This window comes from Bos mutus, chromosome 4 (genome assembly GCF_027580195.1).
Source record: "Bos mutus isolate GX-2022 chromosome 4, NWIPB_WYAK_1.1, whole genome shotgun sequence".
Lineage (NCBI taxonomy): Eukaryota > Metazoa > Chordata > Mammalia > Artiodactyla > Bovidae > Bos > Bos mutus.
The window spans coordinates 44542555-44558492 of NC_091620.1; the positions used below are offsets into that span (position 1 = coordinate 44542555).

The 15938-nt window shown below is 44.1% G+C and overlaps 1 protein-coding gene across 4 annotated transcripts; it reads right to left on the bottom strand.

The window, feature by feature from the left end:
* Window positions 1–385: 385 nt before the first annotated feature.
* Window positions 386–12851, bottom strand: HUS1 (HUS1 checkpoint clamp component). Of its 4 annotated transcripts, XM_070369419.1 has the most exons (9): window positions 12633–12830; window positions 12204–12437; window positions 11715–11842; window positions 11434–11610; window positions 9685–9792; window positions 8625–8699; window positions 4555–4654; window positions 2689–2808; window positions 386–634 (listed from the first exon to the last, which is right to left on the bottom strand). In XM_070369419.1, the coding sequence occupies exons 3-9, from the start codon at window positions 11829–11831 to the stop codon at window positions 552–554; spliced, it is 780 nt and encodes a 259-aa protein (XP_070225520.1). In that variant the 5' UTR covers window positions 11832–11842; window positions 12204–12437; window positions 12633–12830; the 3' UTR covers window positions 386–551. The 4 variants fall into 4 exon arrangements, with proteins under 4 accessions (XP_070225520.1, XP_005891924.3, XP_070225523.1 ...); XM_005891862.3 differs by lacking the exon at window positions 12204–12437 and having other exon boundaries at window positions 12633–12838; XM_070369422.1 differs by lacking the exon at window positions 12204–12437 and having other exon boundaries at window positions 11715–11757.
* Between the last annotated feature and the right edge of the window lie 3087 nt (window positions 12852–15938).

Here is a 15938-nt window from a genome sequence, read left to right on the forward strand (position 1 = left end):
ATCCTCCTGATGGCAACAGAAGAGCCAACTAAAATCTTCATGGGCATCACGATGAGATCATATGTGCTGTACCCAGACCCCCCAGGACCCTCTACAGGACGGAGGTGGCAAGAGGGCCAACCTCGCCTTCTTGGGCTCCAAGTACACAGAAACCTAATTGCTTCAAGTCTGTTCCCATAACAATATGCTGAGCTTGAACAATGCCTCGAGGGAAAGTGCTAGGCTTGGCAAACATTATTTTTTTGCCAATTTTGATTACTACACCAATTCAAACTACAGGAAGATTTTCACGACTTCAGTTAGAAAAGTTTAAAGTCTGAATAAATAAATTTTAACTTTTCTTTCAACATCGTCAAAGCAAAACAAAGCAGACAGAACAAAGAAGTAATATGAAGAAATGTTTATGCAACTGTGTTTCATTAACTCATTAATTCAATTTCTATTGAAAATATCATAGAAGGAAAAAAGTAAAAAAAAAAAAAAAAAAAAACAGGGTTCCACTGCTGTGGGTCCAACCAAGGTCCCTGAGCTCCCAAGCCCACAAGGCAGGGCTATGACAAAGCTGGGATGAAATACTGCAGGGAAACGTCTTCATGGAGCAGGTCAAAGTGAACAATCTTGTTCTTCACAATATCTAAGGAGAAAGGAAATCCTTTACTGTAGAGACCCATTCTGCACATACACTCTCACCCCTAAGCATTGCAGCAGCTTCTCCCCCAAGCCTCTCCTGGAGCACCCAGGCCTCTCCCAAGGTGACCAGTCTCCACCATCCCAACTGATGCTAAACAAAGGGACTGGCTCAGGCCAGCTCATTTTCCATCAAGGAAGAGGCCGAGGTCTCTGGGGCAAAAGCCACAGGGCAAACTTCCCGGAAACCACACATACCCAAGTCAACATCCTTCTAGGAAAAAGCAGCTTCTCACCAGTGAGTCCCCAGCATGTGCTGAGAAAAGGTGAGTACGTAGGGTCTTTTTCTTTTTTTAAATATAAATTTATTTATTTTAATTGCACATAGGGTCTTACTAGAGAGCAGGAGGCAGTTTGCAAGGGCAGCCATCATGCAGCCTAGGATGAGCAATGAGGCACTGGGTCTAAGACCCAAAGCAGAAGCCAACCAAGAGGACGAGGTGTTGCCACAGCATGAAAGCAGCCCAGCTGCCAGGGCCATATCACTGAGAGCAGAAGTTACAGGGGCAGTGGGGCACGCCACGCCCAAGGAAAGCTAGCTGAAGCCAGATCAAGCCAGGTGGCAGAAGAAAGGCAGACAAAGAGCACACGGCAGGCTGCTGAGACCAATCCCAAGAGAATGGCAAGTCGGGAAGGGACACAAGGGACCAGCAGGACACTCATCAGGAGAGGTGCTGGACTCACAGGTGGCAGTGGAGACCGAGGGTGCTGGGGAAAGCGCTCCCACCCCTGCCCAGAGATGGGAAGTGGGCAAGCCTGGAGGATGCTGTCACAAAGCCAGAAACACTGGCACAAAAGGTTTGGGGTAAGAAAGAAACAAATTCGATTCTGGCTGTCATAATCTTCTGGTCCCCCTCCCAGCACCGGCAGCTAGGGCCACAACCCCCACTCCCTACACTTTCCCTACGCAGACAGGAGGAGTGGCTTCCAAGGACCCACAATGGGGCATCACCCAGACTCAATGGCCCAAGCCAGAGCTCTGAAGAGGCATCTGCACTGGGCCAGGTCCCCAAGGAGCCCTGTGCACGCAGACAGTTTGAGAAGCACTGACTTAACCTGGGAGGACCTCGTGCTGAAGCAGTGCACCCCCATTCTCAGCCTTAGGGGCGCCCACACCGTAACTTCTTCAGATGCAGTGCAGGCAGCCCCTGGCCCCTGCCCCACAACTCAGCAGCTCTCACTGCTCCTTCCCTATCGTGGATTTCTGCACTCCTCCTTCTATGTACACCATCAGTGCAGTCCTCATGCACTAATGCCACTCCTTTCCAGTGGTCTCTCCTCCTTCACTGGAGAACCTTTGGGAATCTCCTACTCGTTCTCTACAGAGCTGACTATCTGACAATTATTAGGTATCCTATATTCCTGGGTCACCCTTCTCAGCTCTGTTCACTGGTGGCTGAGTGTTCAGACTGGGAATTCACAAATAAAGAGGTGTCACCGCCAACCAAGGCCAGTTTTCTTTCAATTGCTGTGATCTCAAAAGCAAGCAAACAGACATAGCCTTGAAAAAGTCTCAGCAAGTGAGTCTCCTCATCTGTAATCAAGGACTGAAGGGTGAAAAAACATGTGAAAAAGAGAAAGACAAGGCCAACCGGAATTAAGAGCGCCAATAAAAGCCACTATTAAAAGTCAGCAGGCAGCACAGATGACAAGACAAAGGACAAATGGAACAGGTCAGGCTGACACAGGAAAGAAAGAAATGCTTTGAGATGGAAACTTAAATCCAAGCCCAATGGAGACAGAGACCCTGCACACATAAGCTTAGAGTAACACAGCAAGATGGGCAAGGCGCCTCTGCCCATATGCAGCTTCTCTGTGGATGCAGACTCATGTATGACACCAGGTGAGGCAGTCCAGACCCATCTGCCAGGGACTACTCAGGACACTGGAGTCCACCAGTGAGCGAGCTGTCTCTGCATTTACGAGACTGTACACAATGCGTAAGACTACAGTCGATTACAGTGCTTGAAATATGAGAAACAAATCAAACGGCAAACTTACTGCAAGTGGCCTTTGTAGGGTTTACTTGTTGTCCAGCAAGGAACTGCAGGAGCTTCCTAATGTCTATGTGCACTTCAGCCATTTGTTCCAAGTTCCTATCTTGAGAAGCATTTTCGGAAGCTAAAATGATAGGAACATTTTAAGATGCAATTATCTTCCAGTGAAACAGGGAAGTGAGAGATTGCACGATGACTGTTTACATAAATAAATGGTTTACTTGACCACTGACTTGAGAACCTACAGAAACACTGCATAATATAAATGTGACCACTCACCAAGCAAGCATTTACTAAGTATTGACTCTTTGAAATACTGTGCTATGGGAATTCCCTGGCAGTCCCGTGGTTAGGACTCAATGCTTTCACTGTTGACAGTCGGGGAACTAAGATCCCAAACGGCCTACGGTAGGGCCAAAACACCATCCTCAAAACAAGACCATATACAGCTAAATCAAGCCCTCTCATTATAAAGTGGAATGAAAGGGAAGAAAACGTCCTTTCTACTCTGGGAAGGTATCAAAGACCCTCTTTGTAATTTACTAAAATAAACAAAATGAGCAACACAAAAACAAGTCACTTCATATAACTACTGTCAAAACTTTATTAACGTGGATTTCACTTTGCTCCAAGGCACGCTCTTCACTATAAAGTAAAATTCTCTTGCAATGCTAAGTTACAATGTGTCTCTAATAAACAAACTGGTAGTAAGTAATTTTAATTCTAAAAGTGGAAAGAGTCTTATTAGACCTACTTCAGAACACACGGGTGACTAAATGGTTTTCACAGAGTGAGTACCTTCCCAGGGCCTCTTGCGTCGTTCCCTGTTGGACCTCCCTCCCACAGCCTGCCCACCACTGTGAGCTCTGCAGCAGACGACTCTAATCCCTGAGCCAATCTACTCAACCAGCCCAATGTCCATTCCAGCACTGTTTACGACAGCCAAGACACGGAAGCAACCTAAATGTCTAACAACAGAGGAGTGGATAAAGATGTGGTATGTTATTCAGCCATAAAAAGAATGAAATAATGTCATCTGTAGTAACATGGATGGACCTAGAGATCATCAAACGAAGTCAGAGAAAGACAAATACCATATGATATCCTTGTATGTGGAATCTAAAACATTGATACAAATGAGCTTATTTACAAAACAGAAACAGACTCACAGATTTAGAAAACAAACTTATGGTTATTGAAGAGTACAGGTGAAGGGGAAGGATAAATTAGAAGTTTAGGATCAATGTGTGTGTGTGTGTGTGTGTGTGTGTGTGTGTGTGTGTATACCACTATATATAAAATAAACAGTAAGGACCTATTATACAAAACAGGGAACTATACTCAAGAGTCTGTAATAACTGATATGGGAAAAGAATCTGAAAAAGAATAGAAACATATATATGTATAACTGAATCACTGTGCCATACACCTGAAACCAACACAACATTGTAAGTCAACTATACTTGAATAATTAAAAAAAAAATTATTTTTAATACACACACAAAAAAGCAGGAGAAAATAAAAAGTATCATCTACATTTGACTCCACCCAGGTGAGAAACTGTAGTTTTTGGTAGAAGGCACAGCAAGTGAAGAGCTAGAAGGGCTCTTGGACGTTGTTGAGCCCAAGCCTAGGTTTTGCAGATGAGGAACGAGGAAGCCCTCAGGCCCACACTCCAGCTTCTCACGTCCAGGAGGTTCACCTTTCCACCACAGTGCAGTAACAAATGACTCAACCCCATTATGTGTTCCCTTCCTAAGCCTGAAACACAGTCACCCGAAGTTCACTTCTTTTCCATCTAGAGACCTCAGTATGGTTTGTCATCTGAACAATTTATCACATGCAAAATATAACATACCAGGAAACTTACCTAATGGAGGATTTCCAAGATCTTTAAAGTGAGTTGTAACACACACTAGCTCAGTTTCTATTTTCAAGTTCAATTCTCCATTTAGGTTTGCTTCAATAATCTGCAAATTGAGTATTTTACAGTCTTAAGAAAAGCAAAAGGGAAAAAAAAAGTGGACATCAGCTTCCAACAAACCAGGTGACAAAGTATTCCCACAAATCCCAGGACACTTCAGACAGCACCAAACCCCACGTGGCATCAGCCATAGAGAGAAGACAAGGCCTGAGCACAGGGACTTAAACAATCTCCAGAGAGCAGCCCCTCGACATGCAGAGCACAGTAGGAAGCTCTGAAAACAGGTGAGGCTGGGGAGGCCTTGCCAGCAGCTCTGACAATGCAGACACTGTGCAACTCCTATAAAACAGAGCAAGGAGAACCAGAAGAGAATGTGAAGCGATAAGCTCGCTAACTGCCTTATTTCTACAAATGGACCAAACTATCTGTTACAACTCAACATAACCAGAAAGGCTTCAGAATATTAGGAGAATATAACCATTTATATAAAGAATAATCTCAGACATTGGGAAGTGAGATTTCCAAATTCAGAAAGACCCAGAGATGCCATCAGGTGTCTGGACTCCACCAAGCTGTGGCGCCCTGTGGCTGCCGTGTTTTCTGCACTCAGACAGAGGGCAACTGGGCTTGGTGACTGATCGCTGTGGCCCCTTCCCACCCCAACAGTGCCCATGACTTCCCTCAGGATCAGAGGGGCTCTTTCATTTTGCACTCTGCCTACACCAACCAACAGGGTCTCTAAACTACACAAAATCTAGAAATGAAGTTCAGAGAAAGAAACAGGTACCTTGATATGGCTTCAGATTTTGGCCATTTGCCCAGAGCACACTACATTTCGCCTTTTGATATCAATATCTGGCCACCTCTAAAGTCTGGCAGGTCTTTGGAAAGCCCATGCAGCAGTGTGCAAGTCAACATTTTGTTTAACCAACAATACAAAACTGCCACCGAGCCACTGCAGATAAAGGTGGTCGCTTCACTAGGAGCCACTGCAGAGGTACAGCAAGAGGGAAGAAGCCCCAGGACGAGTGAGGACACCCTGTTCCACAGGGCTTGGCCACAACTAAATCTCAGATTTACTTAGGAGTACCACTTAGTATTTTTCATTCTTGCTCCTTAAAAGTAGTGAACTCTATTTCTCATTTGAGCAACAAAACAAAAAAGATGTTTTCAACTTACTAAGGCTTTGACTTTATATAGGAAACAGTCTCCAAACATCTTTGTTGCATCATCTAGTATGCGTACCTCTGAATGGGAAGAATTCATCAAGCTTATCCTCTCACTTCCCAGAAATACATGGTGTTTCTAAGCCCACTCTATTATCTGGAAAAAATACCTGCCTAAAAAGAAATACGTAAAACAATCCTTGTGCATATTCTGGACTTGTGAATATACAGTGTACAGGGTCTCTGTAAGGCTAACACATAACACAGATCCATCTGTTTCAAATAAGCACACACTTAGTATCTACCTGTAAAGTTCACTGCTTTTGAAAAACAAGTTTTATAAAGACTTATTCAGGAAAGCAGCTTACAATGTCCTAGATTCACTCCAGACTTAAACACCTTTTTATGCTTTCTTCAAATTCCTAAAATCTGAGTAATCAAATGCTAGATCCATCTCTCTAAGCACAGTGCCTGGTGCAGGGCAGCACTCAAACAAAATTTACTGGAGGAATTCACCAGTGACCCTCCAAACACTGCTCACAGTGTTTATTTTGTGAGTGTTATCTATAGTATTACCCATATCAACATACTCTGCTCTTAAGGGCGTGGATGAGATCTGACTTCTTTCAGAGATATCCTTAATGATAACAACCAACCATTCATGGAATAGTGATGAGACACACTGGGAATCTAACATAAATTATCTCAACTGATAAAAAGTAACAGAGCCCCTGTGACTGTTATGCTGGATAACACTTTCCACCAGGGTGCACCACTTAGTGGGGGTCAGGGGTGGCTCCAAGGACTCAGCTCTGCCAGCATATCATGATGCCTCCTGCCCCAAATCTGCTTCTATGAAGCCGAGACAACATGTAAGGTGTAACACAGCACTGCTCTGACCATGGAGCACCACCATAAACAGCATCGCCACGTGTGCTCGTCAGAAATCAGTCCTAGACCCCACTGCAGACTTCCTGAACTAGAACTTGCATTCTGTCTGAAGGGGATCCCAATGCTTAAAACCTGATGGAGACTCTTGGCAGTCAACGCCTGCTTCTTCTGCTCTTACCCGAGTCACAAGCACGACCCAACCCCATTGGCCACATCTCTCACTAAAGGAAGTAAGCAAGGTGTCTCAACAAGGGCTGCTGGGCCTCTGACTGGTGATGTTTTCAATATGTTGAGTCCTACTCATTTTCCTTGATTCTCTCACCTGTCATCTTCAGACACAGAATTCTGGTTACTCAAGTTAATATTGTTATGCCCTTGGCTACTCCAATTTTCCATATGCTTGATCACTTTCCATTTAGTATTTCACAATGCAGTAGCCACTGCACAAAATCCTTGTTTTTAAACACTCCAGGGAAGAGAAAAACACCTCTGATGATTTTTTTTTTTATTTCTGATGATTTAATCTAAGCTACTTTGACGACTCATTTCCACTGGACACAAAGAACAAATAACCGGGTCCTTGAATTAACTGCCCTGCCTTTTCTCTCCTGGGCCTCTCAAGGGCTCCAGGATATCCCCAAAAGAAGCCTCCAGCCTGACAACTGGATCAACATCAGGACAGGCACAGGAGAACACTCATGTCTGCACGGCACACGCTACTTCAAGGGAAGTCATTGTAAATTAAAGTGAAATCTACAGAGTAAGTCACAAAAGGAAATTACTCTCAAGTGAGCACAACTGCAGAAATAAAACAGTCCGTAAACATTTTCTAGGCTTCAGAAAACTTTGGTAATGCCAAAGATCTCCTGAAGCTAAATTTCATTCCAGGTCTGTGCGCTAACACCTATTATCTGCCTGCTGAGTGGCAACCCCACAGTGAGTGGCTGTCATGCAGAGATGATTAAGACAGTTTCCCTTTTTAAGAAGCGGCCAGTTCAGGAGTGGTTTCCAGATGTTAGCAGACAACTTATCACACAACAGTGAACAGAGCAGCTTGGCAGAGGAGGGGCTTACATTCACGACAGTGGGAAAGTCTGGAATTTCCATGAACAGTGAGAAGGGCTAAGTGCTTTCCAGGGGACGATGGGAAAGAAACAACCAAGCGTGAAATGGTAGAGACAGGCTTGGAGAGCACCAGTACTGTGGGGATGGACAAAGGTACAGAGCAGTTCTGCCGGCAGGGGACAGCCGTGTGGCAGGTAACCAGTCTGCAGACGCTAAAAAGCAAAAGTTTCATCAGGTGAACAGTCGTGTCTAAACACACAGGGAAATAATCAAATGAGTTTCGGGGGTGACTGAAGAATTCAGGAGAACCTCAGGAGTGAAGGACAATTGTTCACAACTTCCCATCACTGTCACATTCAGTGTTTCACTGACACTGAGGGTAAACGTCAACAATGTAAACAGGGAAGTAAACACGCCCCTCTACCTGGCCTAAGAGCTGCTTCCGGGAAGAGGAATGTGTCCTGGGGGATCCTTGTCTGGGACTCAGAGACATTTGGAAAGTAGATACGACATTCCACGCACTGCCACCATCAGGTGATCATAAAAAAAAAAATGTACACTATCGGATAAAATACATAATATGCTGTCCAAAACATATGGAAAGAAAGTTAGAACCATTGAATGTATTGTTAATATACTGTAAATATCATAAATATGAGAGACTAGGCCAAATATCAGAGAGGAGAGTTGAGAAGATCCAGAGCAGGTTTCACCTGTAAAACCGTAGGCTATCAACAACAAGCCAAGCCCCCAGAGCAGGGAGCTGAGGGACACCCCACGCAGACACTACATGATGAATGGAGGGCATCAAGTCCCCACCAGACAAGGCTCCTCCAAGGACATGCAGCCAAAACTGCACACTTGAGAGCTCTTTTCAAAGAAGTCAGAACTTACAAGGTGATTGCTGATGTTTTTCATCTTCTCCACAACGCTCTTCATAGTCTTCAGGACTGGTAAATAAATACTAACCTACAAAGCAAATGAGAAAGATCAGTAGTATTAAAATATTAACACAGTCAAGTATTGACAAGCGCTCATTACCTATGTTTGGAATGTGTGTTGCTCTGCAATCTTATTTTTAAATTGCCTGAATAAAGTTCTTTCTTAAAAATATAAAAAAGAAAAATAATTCTACAGCTTCACTCACACCTGCCTTGGTGACCTCGGCGTCCATGTCCATGTGGCCATTCTCTCATTCCAGGTCTGTAGCCCTGCTGCTCAGATGCCCCCACACACCCAAGGGGAGTAAAAATCAGCAGCAGTGGAGGCCATCCTCCAAGGGGTTCACACCCAGACCTGGGGGCAGGTTCCTACTCTGTGTAAAAACACTGGGGGCCAGACTCTGTACCAATGCCCAGAGTGGGTTACAACAGTGCTGGGTACAACGCTGGCTTTTTCTCAGCAGAGACATCTACTAAAAGCCAAGTAAAAATTCCATATGCTACTTCATGGTCTCTTCTTCAATAAATTACAAACAAGAGGCAAAGGACCCTTTGTCATCATCTTTCTTTCCAGTGGCTCTGGGATTCCTGTCAGGAGAACTAAAGCAGCCTCTCCTTCTGGCTATTACACACACCTTGGACATACTCCTAACAAGACATAGGAAAAAAACCACGTTCTATGAAACCCAAATTGGTGCCTAGGGCCATTACTCCCCACAGATGCACAGGTCATCCAAAATGCTACTTCAGTTTTACTTATGCGCCATTACAGGGCAAGACTTTCTCTCTCCTAACTGTAAAGAGTGTGGCCTTATATATAACACTACTTTAAGATGATTGATGCAAACAACTAAATGAAAACATTCCAATTTTTTGTTCCTGGGCTATCTTTTAAATATGATTATCTCTTTTCAGGTACTATATAACTTTCAAATAAAACCTACAGCAAGACTTTAAAGTCAGAGAATCCAAATCACACCATTTAAGACGTGGTGACGCCGGGCATCACTCACGTCAGCATCTGGGACCGTCGGCTCTTGTAAGTCCTTCCATAGTTTTCTAGGAATAACTTTCACAGGGATGTCATGTGTCACAACACGACTACTGCTTGACACGGATAACTGCCAAGAGAAGAATTAAAACACATCAGTACTTAAAAAATAAAGAACTGAAAGACAAAAAATGTTGATACCAAACCTAAGTGTTCTCAATTCAGTCACCAACGTCCATTCAACAAGTATTAACAGAGCTTAGAAATAGGAAGTTAAAGAAGCAAGTGATTAGGACGGTGGAGGAGTAGGACATGGAGCTCACTCTTCCCACAAACACATCAAAAACATATCTAGACATGGAATGATTCTCACAGAACATCTACTGAAACATGGCAGAAGACCTCAGGCTTCAGAAAGGACAAGAAAATCTTCATGTAACAACAAAAAAAAGAACCAGAAAGGAATCAGGATGGGGCCTGCACCCCAGGGAGAGAGAGCTATGAAGGAAGAAAGGTTCCCACACCCTGAATGTCCCCTCACAGGAAGAGACCAGCAGGGACAGAGGGTGAGCTGTGGAGCCTTGGAGGAGAGTCCAGTTAAGCAGTTTACAGAAGGCAGAATGAAGACAGCCCTGCACAGACCGGTGATGCCACTTTCCCCACACTCCCAGCCTCAGACACACGTCCAACCGTGTGGGCAGAAGCTGTGTGCTGATGCTCAAGCTTCCGAGATCAGACCTAAAGAGAGGACTGGAGGAGGCTGCCAGAAACAGCCTTGAGATGCTAGGAGTTTGAGATTAGTGGATGGAAACCATTACATATAGAATGGATAAACAACAAGGTCCTATTGCATAGCATAGGGAACTATATTCAATATCCTGAGATAAACCAGAATGGAAAAGAATATTAAAATAAGAATGCTTATATACGTACAACTCAATCACTTTGCTGTAAGGCATAAATTAACAATGCAACACTGTAAAACAACTACAGTTCAATTAAAAAATACAGTTGAGAAATCCTCCTCCATAAAGAGCATTAAACTGAATATAATACTCACAGAAAAAATAAAGTACACAGAACGGATAAAGGAAAGGTTGCCAAGATAAGGGAAGGAGGCAGCATTGGTGCTGGGCACTAGAGAAAGAAAAGGCTTTAACAAGTGAGAAGAACACAGACTCCAAGTAGAAGACCCAACCTCACCAAAACCTGGGAGTTGGGAACGAATGGGAAACACCTGGAGACCCACTCAGGGCAGATAAGTGGCTCTACAGTGGGTTGAGCCACACTTGAAGGGCTCTGGACAGCACATGAGAAATGTCAACCTCATTCTCATGTGGGGTACATGTGTTCTGAAGAGACCCGTGCATTAAATTCAGCTGGGAGTAGGGTGGAAGAGAAATGCATTCCTTGAACACTAAAGGTCATTTAAAGGTGTTAGCAGCAGAAGTGAGGGGATAGGGAGGGACACACAAACACTTCAAAGGCAAAAATGGTTTTTAGACTAGATGACAATACCACTAAAAGAAATGGATATGCAGATCTGAGAAGAAAGATGCAGAAGTGTTATTTCATAGGAAGACCAGCATCCTTGCTGATTATGAGATTACAATGCTATTTAAATATGAGGAGGACCCAACTCCAATGAAAAACAGTGATGTACCAATCTCTCATTTTAATAAAACCAATTAGCTTCTCCTGTAGAAAGCCAAGGCTTATATAACTACTTCTAATTCCTGGGAAGTTTCAGAAATGGTAGCTTCCTACTCACCAGCTCTATAGAAACTGTAAGGCAGGGAAAGTGTTTATTAGTCAACTTAATTTTCAAAGCTCTGGCATTCTGGGCAGTTTTCAAGGCTCGAGATAAATTTTCTGATGTGAGCTCTAAATAAATCTCATTGTTTTCTGCGGAGACACCTTCCATTTGAAATTCGCTGAAGAAGTTCTCCTAAGGGAAGGAAAAGGAGAGGGGACATCTGTGCCCTTTCCAGTGGAATTCGGCGGGAGTGGGGGGAGGGGAGGGCTGCAGGCCTCTCAGGAGCCTCCACTCACCTGTTCCAGCTCACACCACATGCTCACCCCTCCATTGGCCACTCTGTCAGAGAGGATGAAGTTCAATTTATCCGGGCTGATGCGCAGAGTGCAGGTTTTGGCAAGCTTGGCTATCATGTTACTAACTCCTATAGCAAAGTAAGTAAGTAAGTGTAGTCGCTCAGTCGCGCCCAACTCTTTGCAACCCCATGGACTGCAGCCCACCAGGCTCCTGTGTCCATGAGATTTTCCAGGCAAGGATACTGGAGTGGGTTGCCATTTCCTTCTCCAGGGTATCTTCCCAACCCAGGGATCGAACCTGGGTCTCCTGCACTGCAGGCAGATTCCTTACCGACTGAGCTACAAGGGAAGCCCCCTATAACAAAAGGTTCCAGTAAAGAATTAACTGAGAAGTACGTTGCGTGTCCAAAACACCAATTTAGAGCAGAATTACCAGTTGCGCACAGTGAGCTTCCCAGGGGGAAAATCAAGGTTTCCACTCCTACCTACCGGGAGGCTTTTAATGCCGCTGGGGTCAAGCCAGCCTCCCAACAACCTGGAAGAAGGAAACCGAGACTCGGAGCTTAACTGGCGCCTACTGGCCGCTTTCTTCCCTCCCACGTCCACTCGGGACCGCCGAGTGCTGCAGGGGTCGCGGCAAGGACAGACACGGCTGGGGCAGGGGGACCACGGAGCCTTGGCTGTGAAGGGCGGTCTGCGCCAGATAAAGTTGTCCTGAAGCCACTGGCCGGGTTAAGAAAAGCCACGCGAAAGGAATCAAAATTCAGAAACAACCCTCGGCACCTGCGCCCGCGTCAACTCCTGCTGGCCAGCCTGTGCAGTGCGCCAGCCCCTTCGCGCGCGCACCGCTCCGTACAGGCCTCCCGCCCTGCTCTCTGCCGTCCTCCCGCCGCCAGGGTTGACGCGGCCCCTACTCACGCGTGAAGTGGTTTAGACAGGCGGTATCCACGATCTTGGCCCGAAACTTCATGGCTGGACGTGGCAAGCGCCGGGAGCCCGTCCGCACCGGACTCGGGAGAGTCCAGCCTTAATTAGCCCGCGGGAAACGCCACCGCAGTACTGGGTTCAGCCCACTTGGGCCTGAGACGCGCCTGCGGAGGGTAGGCGGGCTTTCCGTTGGCGCGCTCGGGATGACGCGAACTCTGCCGGAAGTGCCAGGATTCTAAGCCGCAGGTGCCGGAAGTGCCTCTGAGTTTTCACCGGTTGAGCTCTGTGTTTACGTATTTCCAATTCTGTTTTAGACCATAGGAAATAAAATCAGTCTTGTTAGGTAGGTCGAATAGGAAAAAGGAGTCCAGAATGGCGGTGGCTAAAAGACAAGGAAGGGAAAAGCCCGCAAAAATAGAACAAAGGAAGGTTCGAGGACCGGAGTGAGGACTTCAGGTAGAACAAAAAGCACTCCTGGCTAGCCCAGTTTACATAGGGAAGTTCCCAGGGGAAGGAAAAAACCTATATAAAGAGGCGCCAAAGGGCCGGGGGGAGGGTCTCTCCCGCGCGCGTGCTCGCTGTCTTTCTTCTATTCGCGTCTTTTGGGTGGGCATGCCCTCACGCCTTGAGGATATATTTTCCTTTTATTTTCTAAATAAAACTGAGCTGTAACACTGATCTGTCAGAGCTATAACATGGTCGAGCTGAGAGCTACAACACGGTCTGAGAGCTGTGGCACGCTTTAACGTCCGTCGCTGCAAATTTTTGTTGTGACGAGACAGAACCAAGGAGATTACACTCCCCTGACAAGTCTCTTATTTATAGTGATAACTTATTTCTTAAATACACACTGCTCTTGTGGTAGGGGAGCTTTAGAACCTCCCACGGCTCAGACGTTCACACTGGTACCTCAGCACTGTAGCACCACGTTGGGTTATGCTTTGAAATTTGCTTAAACTGTGCTAAACACGGGATGTTTAAACAACACTAAAAAAGATGTAAAACTTGAGAGTTGTGAGTTTTATCTGGGGCAAAATGAGGACTGCAGCCCGGGAGGCAGCATCTCAGATAGCTCTGAGAGACTACTCCAAAGCGGCAGTGGGGGAAAGTCTATATATAAGGTTTTGGTGAAGGGGGAGTTCAATACCATGAAGCACACATTTTACAAAAGGTTTTTGTTAGTCATGAGGATCTGATAGCTCTAGATATGAGGAGCTACAAGGATTGAGATCATAAAATCTGTTCCTAAAAACATCCAACCATCTAAAGACCTATCCCACCAGATTCCCTGGAGCACAGAGTGCCTCACTCCACCCTGAACTCCCTCAGGGGTTGTTGAAGGTCAACAGCCATAGCAGCATGGGGTTCAAGCTCAAGAGGCAGATGGCAAACACCTTTGTTGTTCAGTCCTTGGCAATGCTCTTGGTAAGTGCCAATTTGTAGTTGACAACACTGATAGTAATTCTGTAGTTTTTATTCAAAACGAACTTCACCAGAGCCTGTTAAAGTCTCCTAGCATAAATGATACAAATGATGTAGCAGAATTTTGAAAAACAAAACGAGAAAAACAGAATAATTGTCTCCAGACTGATTTTTCAGAGACAAGATAGTCCATATTAAGAATGTTTTATTTTTATGTGCTTTGCAAATAGAAACCTACAACTTTGTTTTTACCTTGACATATAGAATCAAGATATGAAAAATAAAAACAGATTATTTTAAAAAGCACAAAATATAAAAACCACAAGCAGTTCTGCCTATTTTAAGACTATAACATGAAGGTAGGCTCCAATCTACATTGTTACAAGTATTTCCCAAACCAAATGTGATTAATGTCACATTTAAATTTTTTACTAAAAAATCATGCTTTTTTTTTTTTAACCTTATAGGTTAATTTAAAAATAGATAAATCATTAAATGAGGTGGTTGCTGTGGATGTGCTATGTGCTCAGTAGCTCAGTAGTGTCTGACTCTGTGGCACCATGGACCTGCCAGGCAAGAATACTGGAGTGGGTTGCCATGCCCGCCTCCAACGGGCATGATTGGGCATAATTCCCAACCCAGGGATCGAACCCAGGTCTGTCTGCATTGCAGGTGGATTCTCTACCTACTGAGCCACCAGGGAAGCCCGTGGAAATCATGAATTATGATTAAATATGAAGTAAACTTTGAAATAGGCTTCGCAGGAGGTACTAGTAGGAAAGAATCTGCCAGCCAATGCAGGAGGTGTGACAGGTGCAGGTTAGATCTCTGGGTGGGGAAGATCTCCTGGAGGAAGAAATGGCAACCCACTCCAGTGTTCTTCCCTGGAGAATCCCATGGACAGAGGAGACTGGTGGGCTAGAGTCCATAGGGTTGCAAAGAATGGGACACGACTTAGGACATAGACTCACAAACTCTGTAAACAATATTTTATAATATACTGATACTTCAACATACTTAATTTTTTTGCCATTAAAAAGACTTTTTTAGGCATACTAGCATCAGTGGTGTTGGATGTTGCGGGGAAAATTGTCTAAGCATGGATGACTGAGTTTTGTTCAAGAGGAAAAAAAATTAAAGCTCTTTGGCAATATTAACCTCCTGAAACAAAGATTTTTATTTTAAACTTCCTAAGATATATGATTATACATTCTACACAGGTAAGGGCCCAAATAATATAGGGAATTCTGACCCAACAAATATAAAATTAAGCTGCAATGATCTTTTCCTGAAAGATAATAGGAATTGTGTTTTCTTGCAGTTTCCTTAAATAGGTTTAAGAAATTAATAATTCAATAATTTCAATATTGATAAATATAGACACTACATCCCTATATTCTTCCAACAATTTGAAGGCAGGAATGAAGTCACTAGAGCTCTCTAGAAGCCTGTGTTCTACTGAGTATTCTTTTTTTTTTTTTTTAATATATACCATACTTATCTGTTTCAAATAGAGTTAGCACATAACCACATGTAACAATATTGCTGTTTTTCAGTTATTATATATTTAAGGGTCCAAAATATATTCACAAAATATTGCTGTTTGTGAATGTCAACCAGTTTTTAATTTATATTCTATCAGAAACATACCACTCTGGTCATACATGCTAAATGTATTCTGAAAATAACCAAAGATGACAATTCACAAGCAGAGTCTCACCCCCATATAGAAATTCTAATTGCCCTGAAAACCTGTAGGTTAAGTTCTCAACCTTTGAAAGTGAGCAAAAATGTTCCAGAGCAGTCACTGTAGCCATGTATTTGGGCTTTGTATTTACACATTGTTTTGTATATTTATACATATTTATAGCATTA